The sequence below is a fragment of the Furipterus horrens genome, unplaced genomic scaffold, assembly GCF_987537825.1.
Source record: "Furipterus horrens unplaced genomic scaffold, mFurHor1.1.pri manual_scaffold_8, whole genome shotgun sequence".
NCBI lineage: Eukaryota > Metazoa > Chordata > Mammalia > Chiroptera > Furipteridae > Furipterus > Furipterus horrens.
In genome coordinates, this window is record NW_028327178.1 from 88,752,983 (window position 1) to 88,766,469 (window position 13,487).

Sequence of the window (13,487 nt, forward strand, 5' to 3'; positions counted from 1 at the left end):
CAGCCTGTCCCTTCTCAGCCTCCAGGCTGCCAAAGCTGCTCTCCTGGGCCTGGGGGAAGGTGAGTGAGTGGAAGGATCTTCTGGCAGGAAAGCTGGCCCCAGGGAAGCAGGGATGGCAGAGGAAGAAGGCAGCTGCCATGCCACCCTCTTTCCAGGTGGTGGGCATCTGAGTCATCAATGATGTAGGGTCAAGGGCATTCAGAAAAGGCCATGCCTCTCCCTTTCCATCTCCCTCTCCCTCTCCCTCTCCCAGTTCTTCTCTTCCTCCAATCTTTCCCTATCCTGATTCCTCTCTCTCTGTCCATATCTCCTTTTCCTGAAGCCACTCCTAGGGGTTAGGCACCCACAGGTGAGTTGTTACTGCTGACTCACTAATAGCCTTCTGTCATCCTGAGAGTCTTCACCGTCCCCCACAGAAAATGAGAGCAGGGGCCCAAGCGCAAATGCCTGTAGGTGACATTCACCAATGAAGCAGAGGCAGGATTAAAGGAGCACCAGCTTCAGCTCTGGCTGGCTGTTGCCCTATGATGGATGGGCTCAGGGTTGCCAGAGCTCCTGATTTTTTAAAAAGCAGCTGGACATCTGGACTTTTGTGTGGGTAAAAGGATGAAAAGGGTCTTGTCCCACTGCCTGACAGGCCAAAAACTGAGGGCAAGGGAATGTCTGATGAGATGTTACCTGCTGGTTCCAGACACCCACTCTTCTCCCCCTGCCCAGGGCTTACTAAATCACTCATAGAAATGAGGTGCCCTAAAGAAGTGGACTAGCCTCTGCCTCCCAGCTGGAGGCTTGCTGAATGGCAAGGCCAGCAGACCACTTGAGTACTGTTCATCCAAGATCCTTCATTCACTCCTTCAACAAAGATCTGAGTGCCAACTCTGCTGGTTTTGGAGGGATAGCCCTGAAGAAATGAAAAACATAAGGGAAGTATTCTCAATAGGGCTTGAGAGGTGTCTTCTGGAGCTCAGGGGTGACTATGAAGATGCAGATGAGGTGTTTCTGACCTGGAGAATTTCTGATATGGGAGGTCCCCAGGAACAGCGGTGTCAGCTTGAAGGAATGGTGGTGTGACGATCAGGGAGAAGGGCAGTCCTGCATCCCTTTCCAGTGTTCTGAGGCTCTTGGAGGGAGGTGAAGGGCCCCAGGGTTCTGGGGCTCCATGTGCTGATGTGGGGACGTGAGAGGAGGCTGGAGCTGTGGGGTGGCACAGGTGGCTACGCAGCCCAGCACACCACCTCCGGAAGCAGATGGACTTTGGGCCTCTGGTGGACTGGACAGAGTCCCTGACTACCCAGACTCCTGAGAGTCTAGGATGAAGCTCTAACCTTTCCCCAAATTATGGATGTTGTCTACTGAGACCCCAGCATCAAAACAAAACCCTACCAACCAACCAACCAAAAAACCCAAAACACAACAAACCCAGTATGAATTAGAATAAGAGCACCTCCACCCCCTGCCCCCCCCCATCATCATGGCCAGTGAAAAGACAATTTATCTTTCTCCCTTCCTCCTCCCCACCCCACCATAGTGGGGAAAGGGTTCAAGCGGTTAGAGAATACATCTTAGAAATGGATGTGAATAGGAAAGTTTTAAATTGGATTGAGTTTAAAAGTGAAAGTGACCAGTTAAGTTGGGCCCTAGCTGCTGAGATGAGAAAGGGGGATTTGACAGAGGTCAGTAGGATAACAAGAAGACTTCATGTTTCTACATTTCAATGAACCAGTCATGCATTACACATTAGATCATCAATATTTTTTTAATTTATTGATTGGTTTGTTTATTTATTTTATTTTTAGAGAGCGGGGAAAGGAGAAAGAGAGGGAGAGAAACATCACTGTGTGGTTGCTTCTCACTTGCGCCCCCAACTGGGGACCTGATGTGCAACCTAGTTATGTGCCCTGACTGGGAATCGAACCAGCGACACTTGGCTCGCAGGCCGACACTCAATCCACTGAGCCACAGCAGCCAGGGAGATCATCAAATTTTTTAATGAAATGGTGTCCTCTCTGTGCCAGGCACTCTTTTAAATCTTTACATCTATTAGCTTATTTAAACCTTCAAACCACCTTGTAGAGTGGATGCTATCATGACTTTCATTTTACGGATGAGGAAGCTGAGGAACAGGCAGAGCAAGTGACTTGCCCAGGGTCACAAGGCGAAGCTGGTAAATAGCAGAGTCCAAGACTCAAACTTAACAATATGCCATCATGCATCTTATCAAATTTAATAACATGCAGGCCAGTCAGAGCATATTTGTGAGCAGATCTGGGCTGTGGACCACCCCTTTGATGCCCATGGTTTAATTACTTGGGAAGCTCTGTGCAGGAGAGCAGGCAGGCAGGTGGGGGAACACGAAACTTGGTCAGGTTCATGGCCTACTTAGAATCACGGAATGTCACAGATGGGCAAGATCTTGGTGAGTGGGGCCCAACTTTATCCCCATGTTATGGGTGGGGAAAGCCAAAGGGTGGGATAGGACTTGCCCAAGGTCCCAATGGCTCAGAGCCCCTGCACAGTCCTGTCTTTTTTCACAGGCTTCTCTTATGTCCTAGGAACCAAGAAGTCTACAGGATGAAACTGTGCTCCTGTGGTTCTAATCTGAAGGAGGGGAGAGAACACCTAGAGCCAGGTCCCCTTCTCTTAGGGATGCCTGTCTCTCCCAGGAGTTGGGCCATCCTGCATTAGACAGCAATAGACGGACATACCCTGGTCTAAAAAGGCTGCCTCTGGCAGCTGTAAGGAAGGTGGGCGCTGGCCAGGGTGCTGAACCTATAAGGTGCCTTCCTCTTAATGCTCAGACTAGCTAAGGGGAGAGAGAGAGGTGGAAGGGAAGAGGACTCATATTTTGGTCACTCAGCGACCAAGCTGTTTCAGGCAGTTTTTAGTGGGAAAGCCTTGGAGCTAGGAATTCTGTGGTCTGCATGGCCTTAGGAAGGTCACTTAACTGGCTCTGGGCCTGCTTTTTCACCTGTTCAATGCGGAGAGTAGCTCTTATCCTACTAACCTCAGGAGGCAGAGGTGAGCAACATTTGGTGACAGAGCCCTGCACTGAGCTCAAGCCCATCTCTGGAGCTCAGTGAAGCCTCTCAGGAGCCCACCCTCACAGAAGGGCTTCATGGGCTTGTTTCTTCCTCTGTGTAATGAGTCCTGTGCTGGGTGGTTTCAGCTGCTCCTAACCTGGGTGCCCTGGGCTTATACATGAGATACACTTCACAAATGGGACTGAGTTAGAGGAGTCTTACCACCCTGGGGTTATGTTCTTGTCTCACCCAAGTCCTGATTTGGTTTTCCAGCTTCAGGAATGGATTTTGCCCAGGGATCCACAATCCTCACCTGCACAGAGTACAGCAGTTCTATAAAAAGAGCACTGGCTTTAGAACCAGGCTGATACAGGTTCCTATCACGGTTCTGCTACTTCTAGAGAGCAAGTCCAGTACCTCAACCAATGCTGCTAACAGTGTTATATCAGGGGTGGCTAAGATACTAAGGGGGGAAAGCCTAGCACACTGAGTCCCAGATAAATGCTTGTTTCCAGCACAGAAGGGTAGCCTAAGGTTCCCTTCCTCTTGTCCATAAGCCCCCAGGCTTATCTATTTATGTGCCCTCAGCAATAACAGTAGCTGGTAGCCACTGAGCTCCGACTGTTTACAAGACACAGTATTTGAGCCCTGGCTGCTGTGGCTCAGTGGACTGAGTGTCGGCTTGCGAGCCAAGTGTCGCTGGTTCGATTCCCAGTCAGGGCACATGACTAGGTTGCACGTCAGGTCCCAGTTGGGGGCGCAAGTGAGAGGCAACCACACAGTGATGTTTCTCTTTCTCCTTTCCCCTCTCTAAAAATAAATAAATAATTTTTTTAAAAAAGAGACACATTATTTGGCCACGCCCAACAACAATCCTGAAGGTAGAGGTGATGGTCATTTTGCAGTTAAGGCCACACACCAGCGAACGTAGGACTGGGAGTCACACCCACATCTGCCTGATTCTGAGACCCCTGCTTGACTTTGAAAAAGTTACCGGGCCTTCCCAAAGTCTTGTTCTGGTCTAGAAAATGAGGATAGTATCTCATTATGGTTGTTATTATATGAAGATACAATGCTGCTTTACAAGGGTATATGCATACTCAAAAACATGAAACATTTCAGTTCACAGTGGGAAGGAAATTGAGTGGATAAAGGGAATTAAAAGTAGAAAAACAAAATGTGGGGATTCTTGCATGCACTAATCAGTGTGTCATGAACCAAGAAGACTGACTTAATTCTTTGCACTTGATATCCAAGTGAAGAAGAAAGATGCATCTAGTTTGTACACTAAAGTGTCTTAAACTTTAATATGCACACAAGCCATCTGAGGAATTTGTTAAAATGCAGACGCTTACTTAATAAGTCTCAGGTGTAGCCTGAGATTCCACATTTCTAACAAGTTCCCTGCTGCTGGTGGTGGTTTGAGTAGCAAGAAAGTAGAAAGTCTTCCCTTCTCTCCTCAGTTCTCAAACTTGCCTAGTATGAATCACCTGAGGAACTCATGAAATGGATTTCAAGGCCCTTTCTTGAGATCTGGATGCTGGTCTGGGCTTTGCCCAGAATGTACAGTGTATTTTGAGCAAGTATCACAGCAGACTGCTTGGCTTGGCTGAGCTGGGGAAGCATGAATCTGGTACTCATTTGTTCCATGGCCTATGGTGCAGACACAGGAGGCCAGCTCAATGGACCTGTCCCGATGTGCCTTCCTGAATGTAGAGGTGGGAAAAGGGAACAAAGACATTACGTTTTCCCAGGCTCTCTTGCAGCTATGGTTAGAGAGGTGTTGTAGGTGCTATCAGATGCATTCAATTGAGCCTTGATTTTTTAAAAAGATTTTATTTATTTTTAGAGAGGGGAAGGGAAGGAGAGGGAAGCATCTACCGGTTGGCTCTCACAATGCCCCAACTGGGGACGGAGCCTCCAACCCAGCATGATTCCTGATTGGGAATCAAACTAGCAACCCTTCACTTTGTGGGATAATGCCCAATGGAACCACAATGGTCAGGGAAGAGCCTTGAACTTGAACTGAGCTGAGTGGGGGTCAAGGTGGCAGTATAAAGTGCATTCACTTTCTGTTGCAGGTCTAAGCAGTTGTTGTGATGCGCTGGAGTTTTCTGATACACAGAACATGACAATGATGATCATGCTGATCTTTATACCCAAAACTTTTTGTGCAATCTAGGATGTCCTTAGTCACCTGGATCTTGCCATCCATCACTGTCCCTCATCCTCGCTGCCTGCCACTCTTGCCTTTTGATCCACCCTCCAGGTCAGATTCAGAGACAAGCACAACTGGTCATTCGGGTGTGACTTGTGGTATTCCAATGGTGCAAAAAGTTGGCAGTGGCCCACAAGCATGTACGTTTTATAAGAGAGAAAGCTGAGGATATGCATGTGGGGGAACTCTTTTCTCCTTGGTGGCAGAACCTGTCTTATTGGAACTACACCAAATTAGCCAAGATTATAAGGTGGCAGAGGATATTGACTGTCCCATAGACTGCAATTTTCCTTCTGTGACGAGAGGCATGGGTAAGTAATAGAATGCCATTACACCAGTAGAAAGGGATGCCATCAGGGAAGGTGAATTCCAGAGTGAGGCTGTGTAGAGCTTGCTACCCATTTTCTAACTATGTGTCAACAGGTACTGAGCATCCAGCACAGGAATATAAAATTTCCATTCTGAGCTGAGCATAATACATTCTTGGAGGTGGGGTCTCAGGAAACTCATGACTTCATAATAGAGGTTGACAGAAGCTCATGACTGAGTGGATAAATGTAATGAGAGACAGCCACCTCAAAAATGGGGAGGGAGACAAGGCAAGGAAGAGAAGGTGGGGATGTGGGGCTGCCAGAGATGGTAGTATAAGTGGTCTATGGCACTTAATCAAAAGACAGGGTTTGGAACCAGACCTTTATTTTACTTGCAAGCCACTGGATAAACAAAGAAATTTCAAACCAAGCAAAAGTGATGCCATGAATTCACTAGACCTGGAAAGGTCACGTGAACTTTCCTGCAGACAGGACCCGTCCAATCTCACATCCAGCCCAGAACCTTCCCCCAAAATTCAAACCAACTCCTCTGTGGCACACCAACCATGGACATCCCAAAGTTGTAACTCCCAACATCATGGTCTGGCCCCAGGGGTGACTGGCTCTGGTCTCTGTCTTGTTTGGCCTAGGTCGGAATTCTTTAAAAAAAAAAGAACAGAGGACAAGACCTGGCTGGTATGGCTCAGTAGATTGAGCACCCGCCTGTGAACCAAAGGGTCGCTGGTTCAATTCCCAGTCAGGGCACATGCCTGGGTTGCAGGCGAGATCCCCAGTTGGAGACATGCGAAAGGCAACCACACATTGATGTTTCTCTTCCTCTCTTCCCCTCTCTCTAAATATAAATAAATAAAATCTTTAAAAATAAAATACAATTAAAAAAATAGAGGACAAAACCACAAGATACCACTTTACACCAACTAGGAGGTCTATACACAAGAAGACTAACAAGTATTAACAAGGATGTAGAGAAACTGGAACCCTCATACCCTGCTGTTGGGTAAAATGGCACAGCTACTTTGGAAAACAGCCTGGCAGTTTCTCACAAAGTTAGACATCAAGTTAGTTACCATGACCCAGCAATTCCATTCCTAGATATATATCCAAAAGAATTAAAAACATATGTCCACACAAAACTTTGTACACAAATGTTCATAGCAACAGTCTTCACAATAGCAAAAACACAAAAGTAATCCAGCTGTCCATCAGCTGATAAATGGATAAAGAAAATGTGGTATATCCATAAAATTGAATATTATTCAGCCAGAAAAAATGATGTACTGATACATGCTACAACATGGATGAAACTTAAAAACATCAAGTGAAATAAGCCAAATGCAAAAGGCCACATATCATGTGATTCCACTTATGAGAACTGTCCAGAGGAGGAAAATTTCAGAGACAGGAAATAGACTAGTGGTTGCCTAGAGCTAGAAAGAGGGAAATGGAGAGTGACTGTTAATGGATATGGGGCTTCATTTTGGGGTGGTGAAAATGTTCAGGAATTAGATTGAGCAATGGATGCACAACACTGTGGATACACTAGAAACCACTTAAATCCATACTTTAAAAAGGGTGAACTTTATGGGTATGTGAATTATATCTCAATAAAATTATTTTAAAAAAGACTAGGTTATTAAGTGCTGGTATTTATTAAGGCTCTAAGGTTTTGGGTTCCAAAAAACATACACCCGAACCATTCCCATTTGCTGCTCGGTGATTACAAGCACAGACAGCTTGACTTGGAAGTTCCTAAAAGCCCCCATGTAACAACTAAGACATCATCTGTGTTCCCGATGTCCTTGATGCAAGGAGAGCCACGTATGTAAAAAATGGCTGATTCTGCAGATGAATCACTAAAGTTTCTGTTTTCAGGAAACAGAATTATGTATAGGACTAGCCTTTCAACCTTAGCTACTAGAAAATCTAAGTGGCAATTTTATTGTTTCAAGCTTGTCTTTTCTTTGAATCAGGGTCCTAACAGTTATCTATCCCTTCCCTGCTTGTCTGATGGTATCTGGTCTGACATTCCTTCAAATGCTTCCTTTTATAGTAAAGGGTGCTTTCATGAGCAAATTGCCCCAAGTCCTTTTGGCAGAAGATATGATTAGATTTCAGAACAGAAACATTGGACCCATTTGCTGCCCTTGAGGAAGAAAACTATGATTGATGATTGCGCTTGTAGCTCTGCCTGACCTCTGGGTCTCTGTCCAGAGCAAACATGTTCTACAGGACTCAAGGTGGTCTTCTGCTAGGTCGGTGCTTGAGATAGGGACTGCCAGAAATGCCCAGGAGCCCACTCATGTAGCCTCTCCACCCTCCATCTGAGGTTGACCCTGAGCCTATGTGCCAGTTTATTTTACCCCTAACCCACTCTAAGCAGGGCAGACAGGATATAGCATATCAGCAGATATCTCAGGAAGGCTCTGGTAGCTCCCTGTCCACAAACAAATAGTATGTCCTAATTTGGGCAAAGGAACCCAAGGAGAAGTGAGGGGACCCAAACATGGTTGAAATGCTAGTTGTGAAGCCAAAGTGACTAGTGCTTTGATCTCTTGCTGCTGAGCCTGATGCTCTATGGTGCTCTTTCCACTTCAGCACAAGTTTCATCACTGACCACGTCTGTCAGGCCTCGGGCTGAAAAGGATCCGGAGAACACCAAAGGTCAGGTGGGCCTGGACAGAGGGAACAGGCTTCCAGAGGTGGGGTTCCCTGTGGGTGAAATGCCTTCCTGGGTCATTTTGTGCTTGACTACTTCTTCCATCCACCCCAGCCACTGGCTTGAAGGCTGGCCTCCTGATCCTCCTGAAGTTCAAGACCATGCTCTGATGGAGCCCATGCTCCTGTGCTCACCTGGGCCCCACGGGGGATGAGAGGCAGAGGTACAGACTCTGTAGGTGAGTACCACACATAGCCTTGGACTTTCCTTTTCCTTCTGCCCCAGTTCCCAGGGTTCGCCAAACACAGAAGCAGACATAAGAATGCTTTAGAGTAGGAAGGGCACCGTAGATTCCATAGGTCGGCACAAAGACCATGGGAGGGGAAGGGACTTACGGTCACTTAGTAAGGTCATTGTAAAAATGAGATTAGCCCTCAGGTCTGTCCTGTTTATAGGCTGCCATTGCCCCAGCACAGACAGACTTGGAGCACTGGGCCAGAGAGGCAGAATGGGAGGGTTCTGCCCTTCACAGAAGGAGGCAGTCTTTCTGCAATGTGCCTGTGTGGAAGCCATTCTTGTGGCCTATGGGGTTTCCAGTCACTCATTTTCATCCATGCAGCCATACTGGGACCCATCTTAGTGATGTCAGGAGCAAACAGCAATTTATGAAGGGAAGGTGGCTGAGAAGTAAGAATGGGCTGTGGGCAGGAAGAGAGTCATTTAGCCCCACAAAGATTCAAACTCAAAAGCCTCATAACTGAAAGGAACTGTGCAATAAAAAAAGTGAGAGACGGCAACATGACTTCTGTATTGACATTTGGTTCTTAATAATAGCATCCAAAATGTGTTCTGTTCTTATAGCGCTGCATCGGGCTGAAGGTACATGTTGCTGGAGTCTCCCTTGGAAAGCAGGGGAGGACCTGGTGGCGAGACACACTGATTTCTCCTTGGGACCTACACGCAGCCAGGTGGAGAGCTGCAGCAGGTACTGTGGCTCTGACGGGGGGTGGGGAGGCAATCCCAGCCAGCCTGCAAACACATGGGCACACTCCCTTGCCCCCAGCCCGCAAAACACGGTCGCTGATGGGGCCAGAGATGGCAGCTCCAGGAGAGTAGAGGGAAGGCTGGGATGTTACATTCTTGAGACCTTCACAGGTACATGTCATCGAAGCCCGGTGGGGGGAGATGGTCTGGGTTAGGTCTGGAACGGAAAGAGGGGCTGGTGAGTTGGAGCGACGGAGGGCCAGGAGCACACAGGCCGACAGGGCCCTGAGATGAGGGAGCCTGCCCTCCAGAATGACGTGGTGGTTCGTGGAATTTAGGAGCATGAGCTCTAGAGCCGGACAGACTGGGACTGAATCCTGATTTTTCTACCTTGGGTAAGAGTCTTCATCTTTCAGAAATTCAATTTCTGTACCTACAAAGGGTGGAGAGTAATATCTACTCATGAGTGTTGATGTAAGGATCCAGTGAGCTCCTGACACATAGTAAACTTCCAGTAAGTGAATGGCTCCCCCTCCTCTGGGCCCTCCCTGAGGAGAGCTGGGGGGAGGAAGGCTCTGAGGAATGGGAGCTCCTGGAAGCTCCAGGGGGGCATCAGACAGGGGCGGGAGGAGGCTCCACTCTTGGCAGTGGCGGATGGAGCTGCTGGCAGCTCTGCGCCTGGTGTCAGACGCCTTTGCTCCTGCAGCGCGGGGCTGTCCTGTCATCAGGGCCCACTTCTCAGCATACCTGAGTGAATACCTACCCAGGCGGGCTGGTCCCAATGGGTCCAAAGGGGTCAAAGCGTGCTCCTGGGGGCACAGCGCCTGGAGGGAGCTGGTTTGGGAGGCCTGCGGATGGGTCAATAAATACTCTTGGAAAGCCGGATCTCAGGGGATCCACAATCATGCCACCTCTCCGACACCTGAGGTAAGAAGGAAAAATGGGTCTTCAGGTGTGGCAGGGGGCTGTTGGAGAAGAGGCGATGGAGGCGGGGACAGACTAAGAAAGCCTGGGATGTTCCTTCTGGGAGGTTCAAGCAGACACTCAGGGATGACTGCCTGGGCACCAGCAGGAAGTGGGGAAGAATGCGAAGAGCACACCTCCCCTGGCGAGCGTGGTCTGGACTTCTCACTTCCCAGGCTCCCGGAGCCCACAGAATTGAGATTCCTGCCACGCCCTACACCCAGGAGGGACAGTCTGATCAAGAGCGTTGCCGGAACTCGCCAGGGTCAATGTACAACCATCACAAGGCTCTGCAGGCGCCACTTTAGGTCTGAGGCCCAGTAACAGCACTGAGCACATTTGTGCTGCCAGCCTTTCTGCTGTGTCCTTAAAGAACCTCAGGGCAATCTACGGACTGCTTGTGGGTCTCCCATCTGGCTCCTGACAGCACTTGTCTCTCACGGAGTTCCATGGACCTCACCTCGTGTGCTTAAACTAGGACACATGAACGGTTGTTCCCCTGAACTTTGGGGTCACTGTTCAAGCTTAGCTGCATACTTATGTGACTTCATGACTACCTAAAAATCAGATGCGCAAGTTGGGTCCCCTTGCAGCAGATATTAAAATCTAGTCTGAATCATTCAGAGAAGACGGGGCATAGCTGAGGCTGTAATGACTTTATTGGGCGCAGGACAAGACCCAACCAGTGCTTCATGGGGATAAGAGACTTCCCCCTATCAGGCGAGGTGACCACTGAATAGCCCTGAGCTGCCCTAAGGGCTGTAGCCCACCACGTGCTCTTCAGCCGGCATGTGATAAACCCACGTGGCACCTTGCCACCCAAGGGAGGGTTGCCGCCCTCCACAGGACACGAGGGGCCGGAGCCACAGAGGAGCTGCTGCCGGGCCTGCTGAGCCCCTCCCCCACACGCAGAGCTCCCCTGCACGGCTCCAGGCCTGACAACAACCTGTCTCCTTCACCCCAAAGGAAGACTGATGAAAAGCTCTAAAATTAGATGAGCTGGCGCTGAAAAGCCAGGAGAGCAAGTTGTGTTGCTGCCACCTCCCCTGCAGTACTCACCCAAAGGGGTCTAGGTCATCTCCCCCGACAGCAAATGGGCCCAGGGGATCCCGCCTGAAACAAACAAGGGACAATTACTGTAAGTCCCAGAGCAGCCGGCCCGGGGGCTCCCAGGGGCCTGAACCTGACGCCAGAGAGGTCACAAATGCACCCCCAAGCTTAGGGACAAGGGAAACCCTGCATGAGACCATAACACAAGGGATATTTTCAAGTGGTCCTCGCACAGACTAACAACGGCTGAACACGAAGCTGCAAAACATGGAGGAACCCAATTCTATAGAAAAAAAAAATTAACCATGGTAACCTCCACATATATTTTATTTTATTCACGCCTTTCTCATACTCCTAAACTTTGGATAACGAACCAAGATCATTTAGATCAGAATATTATTCTAAAACCAAAACCAGAAGCTCAGTTGTAAACGGCTCCAAGCTAGACAGAGATGGGCGCTCTCCTACAGCTAGCACAGCGCTTCTCAGCCTTCCTTTCACTCTGGTCCCTGCGTGGAACTGCCGTGCCACAAGCACCACATCTGCTTATGTGCTGCCGCCCACTGGGGGGCCACACACTGCTGCGGCTTCCCACTGCCCTCCCAGCAATGCACGAGCTAGGGGCATCCGTGGAGATCCCATATCATATAATATATATTCCCACAAAACAGATCTCTTTCAAAAGCCTTATGCACTCTTCATATTCTTTGATCCAACAATTTTAAGTCTAGGTATCAATCTTAAAGAAAAAACACATTATTCAGATTAAAGTATCACCATAAAAACTTGAATCAAGAGAGCTGGGTTGGTCTAAACTGGGACCAGTTACTTACATTATGGCATATCCCTAAATGTAACCAAGGAAACAATGTTCTTAGAATGTTGTAAAAAGATGTGGGAAAACGTTTATGCTCTAGTGTTAACTGTGGGAGAAAAGGGGATTATTGATACTGGGAAATCAACTGTGACAAGTGTGGGGTGTGTGGACAAATAAAACTGGAAAGACGCATACTGAAAATATAAATAGTGGGGAGTTTCTTCTATTTCCTGTTTTTGTTTTTGTATAAAGGATATGGCTATAATAAAATAAAAAAGATTCAGTATTTGAAAAAGTGGTCTTTGGAATCTGCTTGGAGCCCCAGTGAGCAATCCAGACCTGACAGTTGTGGGGCATGGCAGGTTCTTGCAGACCTCAGGAGAGCCTTGCAAACACCCCCAATCTAAGCTTACATGTAAAAAGCCATTAGTTAAAGAGCGAGGGGAAAAAATATAAAAGTAGGCACTTCTGCAGTCAGTTCTACCAAATGGGCTGGAAGAGGTCACTGTGATTTAGGAGGACTAGGTTTCCAAGGGAAGGTTATTATTCCCAAGGCGTGGTTCACGGAGCTGGCAGTCAGTTAGTTTCCAGTGGCCTCCTAAGTTCCTGCCTCAGCAGACAGACCAGGCGGTACTATGGGCAGCAAGCATTTTAGCTGTCTCCACCAAGTGCCCCTTCAGAGCAGCACACAGAGGGGCTTCTAGTGGCATAAAAATGCCTGGGAGAGCAGAGCCTTGATGGCTCCTGAAATATGCAGCCATCTCTATTTTTCTCGCCTGGGCCACTGTGGGGAGGGGAGAGGAGAGGAAACTGAGAACAAAGAGGGCTAGAAAGGCAGCTGCAAGGCCAAACCTAACACTTGAAACTGTCACAACATAGCCTTTAGGCTCACACTCAACACACTGTCACTGTAACGCATGCTCACTTCGGTGAGCTCATTATGTACATGTGCAGAACCCATTTTAAAATAGTCTCTGTCCCGGATGAGACTCTAGGGTTTAAAAAAAGAAGGTAATTTTTGCACATGGTCTCTGAAATCAAGCTCCTACTACTTCATCTGGTAACCAGCTGAGGGACAAGAGTGTTGTACGTGAACCCATAGGCACAACTTCTTGGGTGGCCCACTGGACAGTACATCCCAGCTCCAAAAGGAGCCCCTCTAAGGGATTTGAGGTGAGCCTGATCACACAGTTTCCTCCTTATATGCGCCCCCTCCTCTCAGATAAAAACAACACTCCTCTCTTGGACACACTACTCCAGTCGACGCCATTCTAATGGCTGAGGTGCTCTGGTGAACTGGAAAGGCCTCGGGACTGGGATTAAGGGATGTGCACTAGACTCTGGGTGGGGAATTATCTAGCTGGTTGGCAGGGGTTTGCCACAAAACCTCTGCATCTCAGTCTTCTAAGATGTAAACCTTAGTAACACAGGGGCTGCTATAATGTTG

At 48.3% G+C, this 13,487-nt stretch overlaps 1 protein-coding gene across 1 annotated transcript in view; it reads right to left on the reverse strand.

The window, feature by feature from the left end:
- Positions 1–9,010: 9,010 nt before the first annotated feature.
- Positions 9,011–13,487, reverse strand: part of PSMF1 (proteasome inhibitor subunit 1) — a 34,925-nt gene continuing 30,448 nt past the window's right edge. The window contains exons 5-7 of the mRNA XM_090286165.1: positions 11,233–11,286; positions 9,974–10,132; positions 9,011–9,427 (exon numbers count right to left, since the gene is read on the reverse strand). Coding sequence (XP_090142291.1) covers positions 9,376–9,427; positions 9,974–10,132; positions 11,233–11,286 — 265 coding nt within the window. The 3' untranslated portion in view covers positions 9,011–9,375. The remainder of the gene's footprint in view (positions 9,428–9,973; positions 10,133–11,232; positions 11,287–13,487) is intronic.